The 21515-nt window shown below is 34.8% G+C and overlaps 2 protein-coding genes across 5 annotated transcripts in view; one reads left to right on the top strand and one right to left on the bottom strand.

Moving 5' to 3' along the window:
* The window catches only part of LOC111507063 (mitochondrial translation initiation factor 3), a 44358-nt gene extending 33165 nt beyond the window's left edge, over positions 1-11193 (bottom strand). The window contains exons 1-2 of one of the 3 annotated variants that reach the window (XM_023162305.1): positions 10601-11193; positions 3384-3443 (exon numbers count right to left, since the gene is read on the bottom strand). In XM_023162305.1, the coding sequence (XP_023018073.1) occupies positions 3399-3443; positions 10601-11110 (555 nt within the window). In that variant the 5' untranslated portion in view covers positions 11111-11193 and the 3' untranslated portion in view covers positions 3384-3398. Of the gene's footprint in view, positions 1-3383; positions 3444-10600 lie in introns of those variants that run through there. The other 2 variants (XM_074179199.1, XM_074179198.1) reach the window with 2 other exon arrangements.
* A 3147-nt stretch (positions 11194-14340) lies between these two features.
* LOC141484122 (uncharacterized) lies at positions 14341-20384 on the top strand. Of its 2 annotated transcripts, XR_012466486.1 has the most exons (3): positions 14341-15047; positions 15446-15651; positions 19667-20384. XR_012466486.1 is itself a non-coding variant. In XM_074179197.1 (2 exons), exons 1-2 carry the CDS (start codon positions 14428-14430, stop codon positions 19754-19756), a joined length of 1314 nt encoding a protein of 437 aa, XP_074035298.1. In that variant the 5' UTR covers positions 14341-14427; the 3' UTR covers positions 19757-20384. The 2 variants fall into 2 exon arrangements, 1 of the variants encoding a protein (XP_074035298.1); XM_074179197.1 differs by having other exon boundaries at positions 14341-15651.
* The last annotated feature ends 1131 nt before the right edge of the window (positions 20385-21515 follow it).

Raw genomic sequence — 21515 nt, 5'->3', positions numbered from 1 at the left:
GCAAACTTCTTATTTTCAGCAAAATAAAATTTTATTTTGACTTTTTGCTTTTTATTCAAAAACAAAACTGACAATAATAATATTGGTAACTTTATAAAACAATAAACAATCTCAACTTCAATACTAAATGTGTAATTAATTCACAACACACAGAAGGATTATTGTAATACACATTCATGTTGTGTTGTTTATCATACGTAATCCAGCTTTCTCAACATGTTTCGTGTGATATAGCCATGCCCTGGAGCCGAGTTTTTTTCCCGGATATAATATTTCAAAATATTCTTCTTCATCTAATTGAATGTATTATTTTTTTGTACGGGTATCTGCGAAAAGAAGTTTTCGTAACAATCGTTTACATTTTCATAATGATTGCGGTCGAAGTTCAAGTTGACGCTTTCTTTGTAGCTTTTTTTGAAGTTTTTAGCAAATATGTAAGCTTTTTCGGAAGTTAGCTCATATTCAATATTGTTTTCTATAATATTTTTAGTATGTACTCCATCCTTTTTGTATTTCGATAATTTCCGTATTTCATTCCAATAGGATTTGCCCCTCTTTTTAGGAATGGCCTCACATATTTGAATCCATTTGTGGGTTCTGTATTCTTGAATCAAATTCTGAATGTCCTTGTTAAACTTATTAATTGAAGCTTTAGACGTTGAATCTCTGTTCTATATTCATGATACGTCTTACTTTTTTTCTTAATCAAACTCACAATAAATGGGCGAAGTTCATGTGTACAGAAATTATATTTATTTTGTGTATATTCTATAAATGTTTCCGACAATTCATTACAAAAGTCTATTATTTGTTGATGGTTGTTTTCATCTTCCAAAGTATATATGTACCGCATCATGTAGTCATTCGCTTTCTCCATATCAGTTTGTTGGAAGTTTTCTTCTGCTTGTCATTTTCTCCAATGTCGAAAGTTATTTTGAGATGTGAATGATCAGATTCTAGATCGGGTGTTACCTCTGGTTCTAAAATATATCTAAATATATATAACTCAAAGATGACTGACTGACTGACATAGTGATCTATCAACGCACAGCCCAAACCACTGGACGGATCGGGCTGAAATTTGGCATGCAGGTAGATGTTATGACGTAGGCATCCGATAAGAAAGGGTTTTGATCAATTCTACCCCCAAGGGGATAAAATAGGAGATGAAAGTTTGTATGAATCTTTGTCAATTTTGAACCGATCGGGCTGAGACTTTGCATGCATAAAGCTACTATGACGTAGGCATCCCCTAAGAAAGGATTTTGATAAATTTCACCCCTAAGGGGATAAAATAAGGGATGATGGAGGATGTAAATGTATTAATTTGAACCTATCAGTACCTAATGGTCCGAATAAATTATGACGAACAAAATAATTTTTAGTTCTAAATGTTGACAATAGATGGCGTTAGTAATATTTTAAAACGCGCTATCGTTGTGTTTTTACTGAGTTACATATACCCGATGATGAGTGGCCACCGTATCTAATAGTACATACTTTACCTAAATATTTCTAGCGGATTATATTTGACGATTTTGGCTGTTCTTTTCTTGGTATATTTTGGATTGCATTTGCTTCGTTTCGGTTTAGTAGTTTTGGTTATAGACTCTGCTTTGTATTTGGCATTTGTTTTGTTTTCGTTTGGTTTAAGTATAGGTTTTGTCGGTTAGACTTTTTTAAAATGACTAAAGAAAATCTGAACGTTAATGGAGAAGTAGAAGAATGTACTGTCGTCCCTATTGTTGGTGACGGTGCATGTTTGTTTCGTGCTCTCTCTTATTTAATGTACGAAACACAAGATAGAGCGATGGAGGTGCGTTCAGAAATTGTCAGATATGTGGTTAATGACTGGAGCAAGATTTCAATTATGACCCACGACAGGAATGGTGATAACTACGTAACACCTGACGATAACACCTGCTGATGAAAAATGCTACTTATGGCGGATTTTGTGAGTGCTCTAGCAGCAGGATTAAGTTCGAAGTTTATAGAAACGGTCTCATATATACGGAATCTGGATCTAACGACCGGTAAGACGATTACGATTCAGCAAAGACTTGTCCAGTGGGCATTTTGATGCCTATCTTCCCATAGCAGCACAGAAAATTACTCGGCGTCGTATGGAGGTAGCTGTAGAAGAACATGATTTTGGAATTGATACACCTTCGCAACTTAAAGTTGATAAGGGTTGTCAGAAGGTACCTGTTTTAGAGCGTGAACATTCACCTATTGTATTTTCAATAAATTATGATAAACATTTAATAAGAAGTTTATTGTCCCAATCTGAGTCTGTGCCATTAATAGAAAAAAGAAAAACAAACGTAGGGCAATGTTTGCTAATTACACACGAAAAAATAAAATAAAAAAGGCACAAAAACATGGACAGACTCTACCTGAATCCCACTGTAAAGCTTTTTCTGAATATAAGAAAAAAACCGATGTACAGAGGCAAGCTGTCGCCACCTACCTGGCTGCACACCCTGAAAAACACAGGCCATCTATCGCCACCTACCAGGCTGCAACCCTGAAAAACACAGGCAATCTGCTGCACTATATCAGGCCAGGAATACCGATGTGCAAAGAGTGATTCAGTCACGGTATAGAGAAAATACAATTCAGCGTGTATGGAGAAGCAAGTTCCTTTCGGGTTTGGCGTATGACCCACATATTGCTTATGGAACTGACAGCAGTGTAGTCTTAGGTTCTATGACGTACAAGTGTCAATGGTGTATGCCTTGAAGTGGAAAGATGAGACACCTGGCATGTGTTGTAGCGCCGGTAAAGTACCACTTGAGCCATTTAAAGAACTGCCTGAACCACTTTACAGTCTGGTTAATGATTTACACCCAAATCATGTACATTTCATGGATAATATCCGAAAATATAATGCCTGTTTTCAAATGACTTCCTTTGGTGGAAAACAAATAAAAGAAGGCGGTTTTTCACCAACTTTTAAAGTTCAAGGACAAGTCTATCATTTAATTGGAAGTATATTACCGGAACCTGGGCAGGATGCACAGTTTCTGCAAATTTATGTCGTCGGTGAAGATGATAGAGAGCTAATATTCGATGTTCTAAATTTCCTGATTTGACACCAAATTTAATCAAACAATTGCAGCTTATGTTACATGAGGTGAAGCCATACATAAAAGATCTAAAAACAGCCATTGATAAAATATTGCCTTCAGAGTCATTCAAGGTCGTGATACATGCAGATAAAAAACCACAAAGAGAACACAGGCAGATTTAATGCACCAACGGCAAATGAAGTGGCTGTTGTATTGGTAGATCAGCATTTTGACCGAAGAGGCATCATCACTTCAGCGTATCAGTAAGATACATCGAGCTTATGACACGCTGCAGTACCCGTTGATGTTTTGCTGGGGGAATGATGACTATTCAGTCAACATACCACAATGCGATCCCACAACGAAGTTGCCCTAGAAAAAAATAGTCTCTGCTGTAAGTTTTTATTCATACTGAATAATGATCAAAGAAGAAGATAACTTTTTGGTTAAATATCGCGCTCTTTTTAGTCAATGTGAATGGTAGATGAATACGCAAAAATAAAAACTGAAAGACTAAACTACATAAAAAACAATCAAGCCAAATTGCGCGCAGATAATCATATTCATTTGAAAGATGCTGAAGCAAATCAGCTGGGACAAATGGTAGTACTTCCATCATCTTTTACTGGTGGACCAAGATACATGCACGAAAAAACGCAAGACGCCATGACCTATGTTAGACATTACGGTCGTCCCGACCTTTTTGTTACTTTTCATGTAACCCACGCTGGAGTGACATAAATGAGCACTTACTTTCAGGACAAAAATCTCATGTTCGATACGATATTATTTCGCGAGTATTTCGATTAAAGGTAAAAAAGGTCATGGATTTGTTGATAAAAGGGAAAATATTCGGTGAAGTGAGATGCTATATGTATTCGACGGAATGGCAAAAGCGAGGTCTTCCGCATATTCATATACTTTTATGGCTTCAACATCGCATCACTTCGGATCAAATTGACAATATTATTTGTGCTGAAATACCTAACCCCGATCGTGATCCTGAACTCTACGAAATTGTTAAAAGTAATATGATACATGGCCCCTGTGGAAGTTTAAACCGAAATTCTCCATGCATGAGATAATTCGTGCAGCAAACGTTATCCTAAGGCTCTTATTAAGGAAACTCAAACCGGTGTTGATGGTTATCCCATACCTTTCTGAAGACTTCAAAAAACAACTGGAAAGGCAAGGTGGCGTGGATGTAGAGCACTCATCGGACCTGATATTTAACAAATGCCTGTCGGTATTAGAGGATGCCGTATTATCATTAGGCGGCCGTCCTCTTAAAGAGTATGGATTACCTCAGCCAATAACAACAATACATTTTGAAAATAGAGAGTACGTGAAGGAGAACAGTTACGATACATTGGCCTTAGAAGACGCAGTAAGAAAAAATGAAGCATCCTTGAATGACGAGCAACAGGAAGTTTACAATAAAATTATCACAAGTGTAGATGCAAATGACGGTCGAATATTCTTCTCAGACGCCCCAGGTGGAACGGGTAAAACCTTCCTTATTAATTTACTTTTGGCGAAAGTAAGAAGCACTCACGGCATTGCTTGCCCTGGCTGTGGCGTCGTCCGGCATAACTGCTACATTACTCGAAGGTGGTCGAACTGCTACATTACTCGAAGGTGGTCGAACTGCTCATGCTACTTTTAAGTTACCACTCAATTTAATCACTGCCGAGACTCCCATTTGCAACATCTCCAAACAAAGTAATTTTGCTGAAGTTTTAAAGAGTACAAAAATAATCGTGTGGGACGAAATAACGACGGTTCATGAAGCCTTAAACAGATCACTAAGGGATATAAGGAATAATATAAAATTAATGGGTGGGTGGCGTAACAGTTTTGCTGGCCGGAGACTTTCGGCAGACTCTACCAGTGGTGCCAAAAGGAACCAGAGCTGACGAAGTAAAGTCATGCATTAAGAAATCCAATTTGTGGCCCCAGGTTAATATTCTTAAGCTCTCTGAAAATATGAGAGTATATTTGGGCGGGGATGAGTCTGCTGGTAGATTTTCAGATCTCCTTCTCAAAATTGTGCACAGTTGTTACTACGGTTCAAGAATTGCTGTCTAAAGTTTATCCAGACATAATTCATATACATGACAAGTCTATTGAATGGGTATGTGAGCGTGCCATACTTACTCCAAAGAACGATCAAGCAGCAGCTATCAACGATATCCTGCTCATGTCGTTTGAGGGCGAAGAAAATGTCTATACTTCGATTGATACTGTGTTTAATACAGATGACGCTACTAATTACCCTGTAGAATTTTTTAATTCATTGAAACCGCCAGGTTTGCCTTGTCATAAGCTTATTCTGCGTGTTGGCACTACAATTATGTTGTTGCGAAATTTGAAACCACCAAAACTTTCTAACGGTACGAGACTGCAAGTGAAAGCTTTACATCGCAATATAGTAGAAGCCACTAAACTGGGTGTGAGAAAGGGGAAACTATTCATACCACGAATCCCATTAATACCTAATGATATCCCGTTCGAATTTAAATGATTACAGTTTTCTCTAAAAGTCTGCTTTGCCATGACAATAAACAAGTCTCAGGGGCAAACTCTCAAATTTGCGGGTATTGACTTGAGAGAATATTGCTTCTCTCATGGACAGTTTTATGTTGCTTGCTCACGAGTGAGTTCACCCAATAGCTTGATAGTTTTAGCGCCTAATGACAGATTAGTTAAGAATATTGTGTACAAAGAAGTTTTGTAGACCCTAAACAAAAGTAAAGCCCCAAAAACTATACCTAATTAATAATAATACTTCTTGACACGAGCGAAGCCGCAGGCAAAAGCTAGTTTGATATAATGTTATTCGTATGTAGTAATACATCTGGAGTTGTGTCGCTGTTGTTTGGCATAATAAATGTTGGAGGAGTTTCCCATTTTTGAAAAGGGGCATTCTCCAGGAAGGTATTAGCTGTCTCTTCTTCATTCTATTGTTGACATTGAAATCTCCCATAATGATAGCATATTTATAGAGACATGCTTTTGTAAAAATGGCCTCTTCAATACGAGCTGATGGATGTATGTACATTAAAAAAATGTGCAGTTTGTCATCTAGGAAGGGGATTTGAAGTGTATGCATTCATTTAAATGATTGTTTATGGCTGGAGGATCTGCTCGTCTGGCTTTTAGTCGGGGGTGTGTTTGGACTAGAGTACTCCCTCTGGTCCGGTTATGTAATTGATTACCATTTAGATGTATAACTTTGGTCTTTGCTTCCACAAACAATGAGCAATCAATACTATTATTCTCAATGTAGTTGCAAATGGTGTATTTTCTGTATGAGTAGCTGTTTATGTTGCAACATAGGAGATTAATTATTTTGGACATGAATATGCTGGATATTATTGTTGACTGGTTTTGTTGGAGAGATGGGGCCTTCAGATCCAAGATCGAAGATAAGTATGTAAACACGGTGACCGGAAAAGACAGCTGTGGAATTTACATGGAAATTGTTTACAAATCTGTTTCTCAATTTTTGAATTAGTTCCTGTCTATTGGTGTATATTGGGTTGTTTAAAAAGTTTTTAAAAATTTTTTTTGAACAGTTATACAGACAATCATAATGATTGACAAAATATTATTTTATTTTATCAATATTGATTTAGAATATACTTCTGTTATATATAGTGCTATTTGAAATTTGAAAAAAAATAAAAATTTGTTCAGTTCATTGACATATGAGTTGATGATAAAGTCATGATATGTTAGGGCTTGGTGAATTCTGAAGTTTTCCTTCTCTTCTGGTATTTCATGAGATTTTTTGTTGATAGATTTAATTTGTATATTAGGTACACCTAGAATCGGTGCGGTGGTCTCAGCGGGCATTTAAATGACCACGCTTGATGTTCCACGGAACCACATCCTGTACATTTCGGTGATAAGGTGGAGGTACACTGGTTTCTTGGATGTAAACCCTGGCATTTCGGACATTTTGGTTGGGTGTTACAGGTTTCTGTTGAATTAGAGAAGAAAAGGCATTTGTTGCAAGGTTTTGGAGTTGGAGGGGGAGGTTTACTTGCATAAACTGGATAGTATCGAAATTTGTAGTAGAATCTCTGTGTTCTAATTATTTCATCAGTGACCTGAGAAAATAGTTTTTCCCATATTTTACAGAATGCTATTCTGGAATATCCTGTATCTCCAGCTAGAAAAAAAGTGTGTATTTTTTATGGGTAATTTCTTTCTTCAATGGTGAGAAGTTTCTGTATTATCGGTTTTTTGGATTGGAATAAATTCATCATCTGTTTTTTTTGTGAAGGTTGAGGGATTGGAATTAGTACAGTTGGGTGAAGCCAAAATAATTCGTTAGATTTCTTCTGGATTTCGATGACTTCTTTTAGAGGCACTTTCCAGACGTTTTCTTGGTTTTCGTTTATGCATCACTTTTCTTCATTGTCCATCATCCTGAATTTCTATTTCACAGTAATATTCCTCTGTTTCGATATCCATAGTTGAGTTCTATATAATCACATGTACTAACAAGCAGGAGCAAAATAGGTGTTTACTCTTTGTCTGACAAATGTGAACTTGGTTCATTTGAATTTTTGCACAATCTTCCAATACATAGTATCAGGAAAACCATAATTTTCCCGTAGGTTGTTTACAAAATTCAAAAAGTGTTTCATGTTTGATGTCAAGTTATTTTCAATTCTTTTAATATAATCATCATTGCAAATTTTTGGCGCCAGTTCTCATCGGGCTCTGAAATCTGAAAATATTTGGTAGTCATCCCAATATTTACTAAGTTTATAGGCTTCATGAGTTTTTTCTTTTCAATAAAGAGTTTCTTTAAATCATTGTCAAACCAACAGGGAAATTTTGACTTGGTTTACCTACCATAAGGTACAAAGTTACATATACCCTCATACAAAAAATTATAAAAAATGTTTGGAGTCGCATTCATATCTGTTATATTTCTCAAATGATATTCCCAATCAATACCAGCTGAATAATAATTCAATCCAATAAAATTGGCTTTCTTAAGTGATGGTAATGCTAAATTTTTTCCATGAAAGCCTGCCACAATCAGAATTTTAGGTTTTGAAGAATCTGGTTTTATTCTCCAATGTGTTTTATATTTATAATCAGATGGAATTTCTTTGGATTTTTTAATACCATCCTTGTCATTATGTTTACTTAGTTTCCGTTTATTTTCGTTGATGGTCACTTCATAAGTGGAGCATGACTTGGTGAATTGATGGATTTCTTGAAATTTCAGTTGTTTCGAGTAAAGGTTTTTTTCAGACGTCAATTGAAGTAATCATAGCTTCATTTGAGTGTGAAATTTCAACAAACTCTTGTTCATATCTTTCATTGCTGGTGGTCAGTTCTTATATTTTTCCTTGCAAGGTGTTTGTTTTCAATATTGCTGATTCGAGTTTCTTTAGTAGGTCATTGTTCTTCAGTGTAAATCTAGTCATGCAATTCTTTAGCCAAGTTATTTTTGTGATTTACTTCAAAAACAAAAGTTTCCTCTGCGTTCACAGCTTCATCACGAAAGTCAGTTGAAGCCCTTTGCAAACGTTGAATGTAAGAATATTTTTCTTCAGATTCCTCCTTCAGGTTTTTGATCATATTTGAGAGGTGCTCCATTTTTTCTTCCTGGCTTTTTCCTAAGTTCATTTTTTCAGGCATGCATATTTTCTTCTTCATTGCACTTTTTTTTGAACCTAATACATGATATCATTCTAATTTCAACATGTGCGATTTTCGGTTCAAGCAACTGTTATGAAATATTTACAAACATTGTACACAGCATACACTTGAACCCTCTTTGGTTTTGCAGCACTTAAAAGTTGGTGACATGTTTATTACTCTCAGTATGATGCAGTGGTCCTATATTTCCTGGACTGTTAGAAATACATATTACAATTCTCTCATATTCTCCTTATCAGTACGACACAAATCGGCATCAAATACCACTTGGTCAGATTACAGCTGATAATATTCCACCAAGAACATTTGTCTAAAACGTGGAGTAATGAAAACATTACTACATACTACTCAATAGAATACACTATCATTTTGCATATTTCCTACTTTATAAATTTAAAGACTTTTTGCACTCGAAAGGTTTCCGCTATATCACTGAAAGTTTTTCAAGTAATTTTTTTTCCTCTTTTATTACGACCATACAGATGGAATAGACCTAGTACATATAACCTTTGCCGTTACAACTTTTGCAGAGTAATTTAATTTTTTGTAGCAAAAACGAATTCAGATACTGATAACTCACCCACTTTTGTTGTGATTCATCCATTTGACCCTATAGTTATAAACATTCTTGAAACACTCTAGAATTTCTGACACTCAAAATATTTCAGGTAGATTGCTGATCACCCCAAGAATTATTTTTTTCTGTCTTTGAGGGTTAAACAGATTAATTAGCTATATATATATATATATATATATATATATATATATATATATATCTATATCATCTTAGAATATACCCATATATGTGAAGCTCAAGAAACTTTGGCACTTGAAAAATACTGAGATTACAGATATTGTGAAGTATTATAGGCTTCGTGTTGGAATACGTTACTACCTGATTCCAATTACCTTAAGAAATGTTGATCGTAAGAAGTTGAGTAAGAAAAACAATCTGACAACACCACCTGTATTTGCTCACCTATCCCACATAAGAGTTTCCTTACACCAGAAAGTGTGACTGGAAATCTGTGGCTGACTTCACGTTAATAAAAATCGAATATATCAAGGCCATAGACCAAATCATATTTATTATAATTTTTAGTGGTGAAACAACCCCTAAAATTGTGTCCTGAGGGATGAAAGGTTAAATACATTCGGCCAGAATGAGTGTACAGAGTAGCTTGTGTTCATTATTAAATGGTGTTGGTTTAGGATAAATATAAAACTGCTATAATTACAAACGTTGGTAGCACCCTCTTGGCGACGAGTGATATGCAACAATATTATTTTTCTTAACAAAAATTACCTTTTCACAGACGTCTTGGCTTGTCCCATTCAAAAAACATACACTGTTTACTTATATTGTCTACTGTGTATAACATGACTCCATTCATGTATGAATATATTGCAACCAAGTTCAACCATCACTAGATCCATCTTTACACTTGGCTATTTGGTTGAAAGGCCAAAAAGTAAAAAATATATATGTATCTATATATTCAGCTATATCTACAAATTCCTTCCGTTTGATCAAAGACATTTCTGCTCGTTGACTAGTTATTACATTATATCTAACTCCCATAACACACAAGTAGTTATGATTGTCTCCAAGGGTTCTAACAGAAAATAAAAGAGCTTTTAGCTTCTGTGGTTGAGACTGGGTTTTTTATCTCAGTGAGGTCTCAATACGCAAAATACTATTTTTCTTCTAAGTAACTCTAGTACCATAAATTTTGAATATGATGATTTGCCATAATTGTTATATCAAATAAAGTGAAAATTATACTATTTTTTTTTCAGAACGGGCTTCCTATGAATACAGAAATGAGTAGATTACTTACAGCTTTGTCTGTCTCAACATTGTCTCCCGTCACTACTATTTTAACTTCATAAAACTTATCAATCCACTTATTGATTCTTCTTATTTGGGTTTTTAGGTCATTCTTATCAATATTTGGGCTAATCAAAAGAACTTTCTCTCCTTTAAGGCAATTTTGATTCTTTGTTCTACATTCTTTGCATTTATGATCTTCATTTTGATATTCTCTGAGTGTAATTAGTTTATAGATAGGTCTTTGAGTTTTTGTATCTAAGTCAATAACTTTAACCAGTATAAGGTCTCTTCTCTTGGATAATTTTTCAGCTTCTTCTAAAGTGGTGACTGACTGTTGCTTATTTCTTATCAGAGTAATCAAAGTAGCCTGATCTGACTTTCTTTTAACGTTTCCTTCGTTTTCTTCAGTCGACAAATGACGGATATATCGACATAAAAAATAGTTCGAAATTTCATTTCTCACATTAAATAGCTTAACTCGATTTTTAGCTCTAGAGAAAAATACACATAACGACATAATGAAAATTGGACCACAGAATACTAAACAATCAGAAGAACACTTGATAGTGCCACCTTTGCCACAGATTAAGTACGCGAAAGCTTTGATGCCGCCTTTGATGTTCGATGGCTCAAAATTCGTAACCTTGAGTATGATGTGTATACCACCTCGATATACACAAACAAAAAGGTTTGGTTGATTTCAACGATTTCCTCTCAATGTACACTGAAAAAACATACTTTCGCTATTCACAGAAAAAGTGATGGTATTATTAAATTTCACTAGTTCGGACTTCCATTGTCTAATATATGTAAAATGATTTGAAATCCCCGAAACAACTAAAAAAGAAGATTTAAAAATAAATAACTGAAAATAACAATTATATTAAGCAAAAATAACCTCCTTCGGGAGGAATCAGTCCAGTCATCACCCGAAGACGATTGTAGATACTAACAATCGAAACGTCGTGAACTAACGTGGCTTGGAATCTCTTAACTTTTTTATTTATATTTATTTGTATTTCTTTATTTTTTGTTCAATGGTTTTAATTTTACTTGTATTTTATTTCACTATTATTTCATTTCAGGTTATTTTTACTTAATATAATAGTTATTTTCAGCTATTTATTTTTATTTCTTCTTTTTTAGTTGTTTCGGGGATTTCAAATCATTTTACATATTAGACAACGGAAGTCCAAACTAGTGAAATTCATCATGAAACATTGTCAATCACCTTCAAACAAATGATGGTATTATTGTGGTACATTATAATGAAATTAAGAAACTCGAATATTGACAAATTTGATTACAGAGATAAGTAGATATCATCAATTAAGTTCAATAGTGAAATTTGATAAAAATTATGAATATTTTTAATCATTTTGTATATTACAAAAATTACACTTCTTATTGGTTGTGATAAATTTCATAGATAAACGAACAATACAAATAGCAAGCAGACTACCTTGTCATCCAGTAACTGGTGAACATAAACATAGGTTTTTCTAAATTATCAACATCTATTCTTCTTAAACAAGAGACTTCTTATTTGAAGACTTGTTTGAAAAATCAAACAATCGGACTTGTTTATTCATTACATTCAATTAATTCAAATTAGTTCAAATAATAATTAATTCAAAGCATAGGTAATTATCAATAACAACATAAAATCTATTTCAATAGATACATTTCGATGAAATATGTGATAGATAAATGTTTATTTCACTACATTACATATATTTTTAGCAAGTAAAAAGTAACAACACTAATGAAAAGTAAAGTTTAAAAATAAATTTAACCAAAATAAAAAAATCAATTAATTACAATCACTAGACATATCATGAAAATACACAGAGAGGATACATTTTGATGAAGAAGTATATCAGTACCACAAAAAAATCATTAAAGGACTGACGACATTTACATCATGAGTAGGTCCTTTTGTGCAATATAATATATACAATAATATTTGAAAATAGGACGTGTTTATTAGTTAGCATTGGTACTAGTGACCTCAACAATAGCTATATTACGAAAAAGCATTGAGTTTTGTGCATAATGCGTTTGATAATACAGAATATTCCAGAGATCACTAATAAATGGCATCCGACGAAGACCAACGAGGAGGCTAAACACTTCTTCGTCAGGTTTGGAAGGAATATAATTACAAATTGAGCAGATGTCCTTCTGAGAACACAATATGTATCCAAATTCATCAGGTCTGGCTACACGAACACTGGTCTATTCTATTGTCGAAGTGTTGTTGGTCTACTCAGTTTATTACCATTTATAGGAAAAGGGGAATTTTGAGACTTTCAGTGTATAGAATATATTCAGTCTGATAAATAATTTGATTACATACAGTAACGGAAACTGAGAACAAAACTAAAACAAATTTTTCTCATTTCCTCCAAATATGAAAGTGATATGGGATTTCCTTTGCACAAATCATCAAATTCTGAAATAAACATCTCCAATTGATGAATGAAGTTAATGAAATCTTCACTAGGAGACCTAAGTCCACCATAACAACTTTGATTATTCTCAAACGCTTTGAAATGAGTGAATAATTTATTATAATCTGAATTATTAGCCTCTACCGAGTATACTCTACAAACTTCACAGCTGTGAACAATCAATGACTTTTTGATTAAATAACCACAGACATAATTGAAAGCATTCTGCATTGGCATGGGTTCTCGTCTGTAATCATAATCAGGAAGAGTTATTGATTTTTCGTCTTTTAAAGGCTTTGAAATTTTATCAGTGACTATAATATCATTAGATGTCATTGCAATTCATATTTGACGTATGAAAAAAAATCTGAAAAAACAGTTTTCTGAAAGCTCTTTCAAACTGGATGGGTGTAGGATTTACACAATTTCCTCCCTGCTGTCTAACAGTATCAAAAAAATGCTCAATTGCATCTTGATTCACTCTTCGAGTTTTCAGATTTTTGAAATTTACTGCTTGCAACTTTTCCCAGAGTTTGAACTTCGACTTAGAAGTAACATCATTTCCATCCTTATTCAAAATCCTTAGCTCACAAATGAAATCTATCATTTCTACCATGTATTGCATCTGATAATCAGACTAATCAAAAACATTTTTGAATTTATTTGGGTGATTATTGTCAGAAGAATTCAATAAATCAAATAATTTATCACATTTTTCAATTATGTCTATTGTTGCCATGGCATCTGCAGGAAGAGCCCCCAAACTCACATAAGTATTCATTGCACTAGGTACTGTTACTCAGAACTTGGGTAACAAGTTTGACTTTCAATTTTTCAAAATTTGTAGGACAAATATGTGAAGATGTTAGTTTAGGTGCACATCTATAGATTTGCTTTTTATCTTGCTGAAAAAACTTATCTATGAAGGACCATGATGTTTTCTTTTCATCAAAACAAAACGCTGAAAATTGTATTGAAGATCAGATGACAGAACATCATTTTATTAATTGAATTAGGACGTTGATCTGAAAAACTAATACAGTAATACGTATTTTGAGTTTTAGGTCGAGCTGCGAAGATCGAATCAGGTGTGCAATTTCTTTTTCTATTTCCTTTGTACTTATTTCTTTATTCTAGTGGGTTATTTGAGTTTTAATACTTTGATTTATCGTTGGGAAGTACATATAACTGCGAATTAAATAATTAGTTGTAGTTTTTCTACCTTTTTTTTTACTATAAAAAAAAAAGGAGAAAGGTGCTGAAGTGCTGTAGACATGTTAGGGGGAGAGGGGAAGAGTCATCTTCCCCCATAAAACGAATTCATATTGATAATGAAGGAAGCCATAACAGGGATAGTGTTGATGAAGAGGTATGGAAAATAATGAGTCAGGCAGATCGCCAGTCGCTATCAAGAACCTTCAACTCTGAAAGCAATGAATTAGTCAATTTTACACAAACACATGATATTGAAATAGAAGACAATCCTACAGGTGCTTCTTCGCAACCGGTGATAAGTGAAATGGAATCAGGTCAAGAAAATCAGATAAATTTATATGGTGAGGGTGCAACGGGTCCCTTCACAGTTATTGTAGAAACTAATAAGGAATCTAGAGCCAGTCTTGGACGATATCCACATCTTAAAATTGCTAAGGAAGTTTGTGATCTGAAATTGGAAAATCTAAGTAAGTTCAAAATCAAAGGTAGACATAATATAGGAGTAGAATTTTATAATCGTGAAAGTGCCAATTCTCTAGTCTTGAACGAAAAATTGAAAACTTTAGGCTATAAATTATACATTCCTAATAGTAATGTAACCTGCAAAGCGATTGTAAAAAACATAACTACATACTACTCAGAAGAGGAACTGAAAATGATGATTAAAAGCCCTTATAAAATTAAAAGTGTCAAAAGAATGAACAGACGCATAGTAACAGATGGAAAGATTCAATATGTACCTGCATCGACGATTTTAATTACTTTTGAGGGAACTATCATTCCTAGGTATGTTGACATTTGCTTTTTAACTTACATAACAACTCCTTATATACCTCCAGTGATTCAATGTTTTAATTGTCTCCTTTATGGACACATTAAAAAATATTGCAAAGGTAAACAAAAATGTTTTTCTTGTACTCAAAGTCACATAGATGAAGAGACATATAAAACTTGTAATAACATAAAATGCCTTTTTTGTGGAAGTACTGAACATAAATCCAACAATAGAATTTGCAAGGAATTTGAACGTCAAAAAAAAATTAGGGAGAAAATGACTTTTGAAAATATTTCTTTTTATGAAGCTGTCAAACACTTTCCAAAAGAACCAACTTCTTATAATCCACAAGCTAACGATTATCCAATATTGCAAAATAGATATACATTCAATAATAATGATATTTCAGTAGAGCAACGCAAAGAAACTTATATGGCAAACAATCAAAGATTCAAAAGATCATATGCACAAAGCGTAGGAGGGGACAAACATAGTAATAGAGAACATAGAATAGGCTATGACAGGGATGCATTGAACGAAATTTTGCTGTATCCAGATGGTAGAATTCCACAACCCCCAAATGGTATAGCTTTACAAACAACTTCACAAACCACAGTAAGTACGGGCGCAACAGCGTATAAATCAATCCCAATTCAACAACAGTTTACCATTACTAACGTCTGACGAGCACGATAGAAATATAGTAAAAAATTTTTATGCAAATTTTTCCAAATTACCTGCAACCACCAAGACAAAAATAATTGATGTCATAACCGCATACGATAAGGCTAGACTATATAAAGATTTCGATTCCACAGACTTTTACTAGCACTGTTCGGGAATAGGGTGGATTCTACATCCTTGAAAATCATTCAATGGAATATACGTAGCGTGAAGGCCAACTTTCATTACTTGACACTTTTACTTCAGGAGCACATGCCACATGTGATCCTATTGAATGAAACGTGGTTAAAAAAAGATTACACTTTAAATTTAAAAAATTATAATACTATACGAATCTATAGGGAGGATGGATATGGGGGTATTGCCACCCTCGTTCGCAAAGACTGCCATTACTCCATTGTGGACATACAAGAATTGAATGATAATAAATGCCAAACCTTAATAGTCAATGTTAATAACATAAATATAGTAAATTCTTATAACCCCCCGAATAATCATCTTTCAATAGACCAAGCTACTAGATTACTACATCATTTGCGTGGGAAAATAATTTGGATGGGGGATTTCAACGCACACCATCCCTTATGGGGAAGTGCCTCGAGTAATTTTAATGGCAATGTATTGAGTGTATTATTGGCCGGTGACGAATTGGTAGTATTAAACACGGGTAAAGGTACTAGATTTGCAAGCCCTCTGGAAAATCCAAGTTCAGTGGATTTATGTATGGTGTCTGGTGCAATGGCACCAAAATGTTCTTGGGAAGTAATGGAGGAATGTGGTAATAGCGATCACTACCCTACCCTATGCAACTATAATAACACAGAGGAACAAATATGTATTAATAATACGAGAAAAGTTAGGGTCTTTGCGAAAGCGGATTGGAACACATACACACAACAGCTAGATATTCTAGCAGACCTACAAACATTGGATTCATATGATTCTTTAACTAATTTAATGAACTATGTAGCGGATACAACAATACCTACCTATCACCCAAAATCTTTAAAGGGACCGAGATGTCCCTGGTGGGACAGTGAATGCACTCAAGCCAACACAAAAAAGAAACAAGCTATCAAACACTTTCAACTATTCCCAACGATTACGAACTATATAGAAGCAAAAAAAAACAATAGCGGTAACAAAACGATTCTTGAGAAAGAAAAAGAAAAAAAGTTTTCAGATATTTTGTGCTTCCCTAAATCGAGACTCTAACATCTCTTACGTATGGAACATAATCCGAAGCTATTCCGACAAAAAACTTAAAAAATACAACTCCAACGATGCGCCAGATACACAAACAGCAATTACACTATTAGATCAAATATCCATTTGTAATGTGGAACCAGACTTCCGACTTCAACCTAATACCACACACACTCAGCCATTTTCGTTAGTAGAACTGGAACTGGCCCTGAAATTCAAGAAAGTAACTGCTCCAGGGAGAGATGGCATCCCATATGCTATGTTTCTACACTTACCCTTGAAATTGAAACTTGCACTACTACAATTCTATAATGGGTTCCTACAGGGTGACACAATACCGTGTTCATGGAAAGAATTTTTATTGATTGGCATTAAAAAAGCCTCTATTCACACAGCTACAAATACATACCGTCTATTGGCTATGGCTTCCTGTGGATTGAAACTACTAGAAAAAATCATCAAAACACGTTTAGAGTGGTTTTTTGAACATAACCAACTTCTTTCCAGATACCAAACAGGGTTTCGCAAAGGTTTAGGTACGATGGATTGCACTGCCTTTTTAACCTCTTATGTACAATTAGCTTTTAGCTTAAATCAAAACGTCATTGCGGTGTTTTTAGATATCAAGGGGGCCTATGATAATGTCAACATATTCACTTTATATAAATATCTTATAAAATATGGAGTAGCATCAGAGATGGCAAACCTCATATTCCGAATATTAGATAACCGACATAATTACTTAATAGATCGACATGGTACTGTCTACGGACCTGGTTTAACCTCGAAGGGACTCACACAAGGTTCCCCGCTTAGTCCTCTTCTGTTTAATATTTACTTACTTTCGTTGTTCGATGTCATACCGTCCCCATGCCGTTTGCTAGCATATGCAGATGACTTACTACTGCTAATCAAGGGAGACTCTCTCCAAACATTGGAGAACACCATAAATAGTTCACTTTCCACCATTAATATGTGGATGACCAAACATGACCTTCAGCTGAGTTTAGGTAGATGTGAATGCATGTTCTTTCACAAAGGTAGAGCTTCCGTTCGACCTTTGAACATTCGGATAGACAATCATACCCTGCAGGCCAAGAAAGAGATTAAATACTTAGGAACTTTCTTTTCCACTAATCTGAATTGGGACAGAACTATTGATCATGTTATTTCTAAAGCAAATAAAGGTATCAATATTATAAAAACTTTTTGCAAAGTATGGTGGGGCGCAGACCCGAGAACTATGTTGCTGGCGTTCAATGGACTTGTGCGTGCGCACTTAGACTATGGCGCATTCTTATATAGACCTTGTACCAAAAAGAACCTGGACAAATTAGATACAGTCTATATATCAGGACTTAGAATTATTCTGGGATGCATGAAATCCACGCCTCGCAATGCTATACTGGCGGAAGCAGGTTTGACAGATTTAGACCATCGCAGACAGTGGCTTGCCCATAAATATATCATGAAAAGAATGGATTTCAGGCCACCTTTACTTGAGATCTTGGAAATTATTGACATCATATACCACCAGCAATATAGTTACTGGAAAAATAAACAACTTCCATATTTGGTCGAGGCCTTCCATTATAGTAAATTGATCACAAAAAATTTGTATGCAAACGCAGTCATACCAAGTTACAGTTTCAATTTGGCAACATATTTACAGCATGTAGATATTATAGATGCCAAAATCACAAAACAAGATCCTAATTGTTACAAGAACTTTTTACATTTCTCTGAACAATATCGTAATGATTACATTTTCGTATATACGGATGCATCAAAAACTAACAATAAGGTTGGTATAGGCATTTATATTCCACAACTAGACTATAAATTTTCAGCACGACTACATGATCACCTAAACATCTGTGACGCGGAGATGATTGCCTTGTATAAAGGTATGAAGATCTGCATGGAAAACGGCCAGCGACATAACTTTCTTTTCACCGATTCTGCAAGTGCACTGGAACGATTGAAGAACGCGAATTTTCAGACGAATATAGACTTTATTACATTGAGCATTAAACACATTATCACTACTACAACTCCACATTATACTTTCAAATTTACATGGATTCCAGGACATTCGCATATTGATGGTAATGAGCAGGCGGATAAGTTGGCAAAAGTTGGCACGATCCTCAGTGTTCCATTGAATATTCCAGTAGATAAACATAATTACTTACCATTCCTGAAAAACAACATCAATCAACACTTTTGTACTAAATGGCAACAAGAGATACAGAATAAAGGTAAGACATATTGTAGAATCCACCCTACCTTCCCCAAACGGCCTTGGTATCTGACAATTCCAGCTATGGACAGAAGACATGTTTCTAACCTCATCCGTATGAAAACCGGCCACTGTTGGACTAAGTCTCACTTATTTCGTATTGGCGTCTCATCAAGTCCACATTGCGAGTGTGGACAACTAGACACATTGGAACACATATTCCTAGAATGCCCAATTAACAGTATCCCTGGATATGACATTTACCAACAACTTGTCAAAAAAGGCATTTCGGCTCCCTTGAATATGTCAACAGTACTTGGCTCTTTACACTTCGGTATTATCAAAACTCTGGTATATTTTATGACATATAATCATATCACACTATAAGTTAACAGGGGAGGGAGGGATGGTTCCCTTTCTTTCACCTCCTTTTTATTTCTCTCCTTTTTCCCATCCCTCCACCCCAATGTACGTACTATCTGTCTTTTTATCCCCCAGTTTCCAGCACACAAGACAACGTTCGACACTCCAGTAGACGCTACGTGTACCGCTTTATCCAGACATTCCAAAGCAGTCCAGCCGAGTTAGTCAAAAACACGAAGAGCACATCATTCCGGGCACAGGCTTGCAAGTTGCAAGATAGTCTTTGTCCCCCGACGAAGCTTTTGTTATGTAACAGCCAGTTACGTAACAGGAGGAGCATTGGTCATATGCGCCTGAAGATAGGAAGCAACGACCATCCAAAATAGAGAGAGAGAGAGAGAGAAAACAAAACGCTTTTTGCATCAAATTATTTCTCGTGGCTTTCATCAAATGACATGTACCAAATAAATATATAATATTCATGTCCCCAACTTCAAACTCACAATTACTAGGTGTGACACCAAGAATCTTATATAACTGAATAAAATTTGATTCCATATCACTTACAAGTGCATCCACATAAAAACCAGCTGTAAACAATTTTGATATACACTCATCAATCACACAATGTAGTTCTACAGCAGAAAACTGTGTATACACAAAAAAATATGCTACTTGCTGCTTCCAATTATTATATAGTCCTCCCACCATAATAATAACAAGCATTTTGAGCAAGTAACATTTTTTTTGTCATTTTATCAAAGTTTTGTTTGTATGATCAAACTCAATTTTGTAGCGTTAACCTTGTTGATGAAACACTACTTCAACATTCAACTATTTACTTCGATAGCAGATATTTGAATATTTTCACAGTATGTGAATATGGAAGAGAACAAACAGGTGTTTGCCTTTTACGACAGAACTGACACTTACTAATATACATTGAACCGATCAACGCTCGCTCGAGAGGGATGAACTGTGAGAGGTTCAAGTGTTCTGGAATGCAGCCATTTGCCTGTACAGGGTGGTAAGAGACATAAGAAAATATGAATAAAATGAACTCTCACCGTACATGCCGCCCCCTTTGAAAGAACCTACTTTCAACTTAAATGAAAAATAAAAACAATAAAACTAACATCAGTTACATATAGTAAAAAAAGGTTATTTCAAAAAATTGTTAGTCAGTAGGAACAGTTTCTATTGGCAACACACATTATTTAGAAGAAGCTCTTCTAAACACGCCCTTGGGCTTTCGAATAGACACTACACTGTCTTAACCGGGATGAACTCATGACTGGATGTTTTCATGCATTTTTTTCTTCTCATAGCTCTTAGTTCCTCACGCAACTTCATCTTTCGTGGAGTTCCACAGCTCAAAATGCTGGTGTTTGAGTATCAGTTGTTGGAGAGACCATACAACTTGAAGAAGGTGAAGAACTCTGACCTGGGACTGAAAAAAAAATGTGATGTAATTCATTGATATAGTGAGGGTATATATGTTTGATGAAACTTTTGATTTACCCTAATTTCTTTTTAAACTGGTACATACATCATGTGTGTAAAGAAATACAGTCAACCACAAAATAGACCCACAGTAATTCAGAAAAACCCCCAAAATCCAATAAATAATAACATGAGAACCCATTATCTTGATTACAGTGATTATAATTGCGATAATGAGTATGACCAAAATGAATATTTTCATAATGACAACCAATATCAAGACGAATACAGTTCGGAAAATAATTCATTTTATGATGAAAACAATTATTTTCAAAACCAAAATCAATACGAAGAAGAACAATTCTATGAGGATTTTCACAATACCCTGTGTTTAGACAACCCTCCTATAGAGGATCCATGTATATATGAACCACCAACAGTCATTCAGACAATATCAATCCCCAATTACGACAAACCCAGTATACAGACAAGTTATTAATAGACTCATCATGCGTAGCACAGCCGATAACCAAGAAATTTG

The sequence above is a fragment of the Leptinotarsa decemlineata genome, unplaced genomic scaffold (genome assembly GCF_025532065.1).
Source record: "Leptinotarsa decemlineata unplaced genomic scaffold, Ldec_3_MD MMD2_tig00004433_RagTag_RagTag, whole genome shotgun sequence".
Taxonomy (NCBI): Eukaryota; Metazoa; Arthropoda; class Insecta; order Coleoptera; family Chrysomelidae; genus Leptinotarsa; species Leptinotarsa decemlineata.
This window is presented reverse-complemented; position numbering and strand designations above follow the sequence as displayed.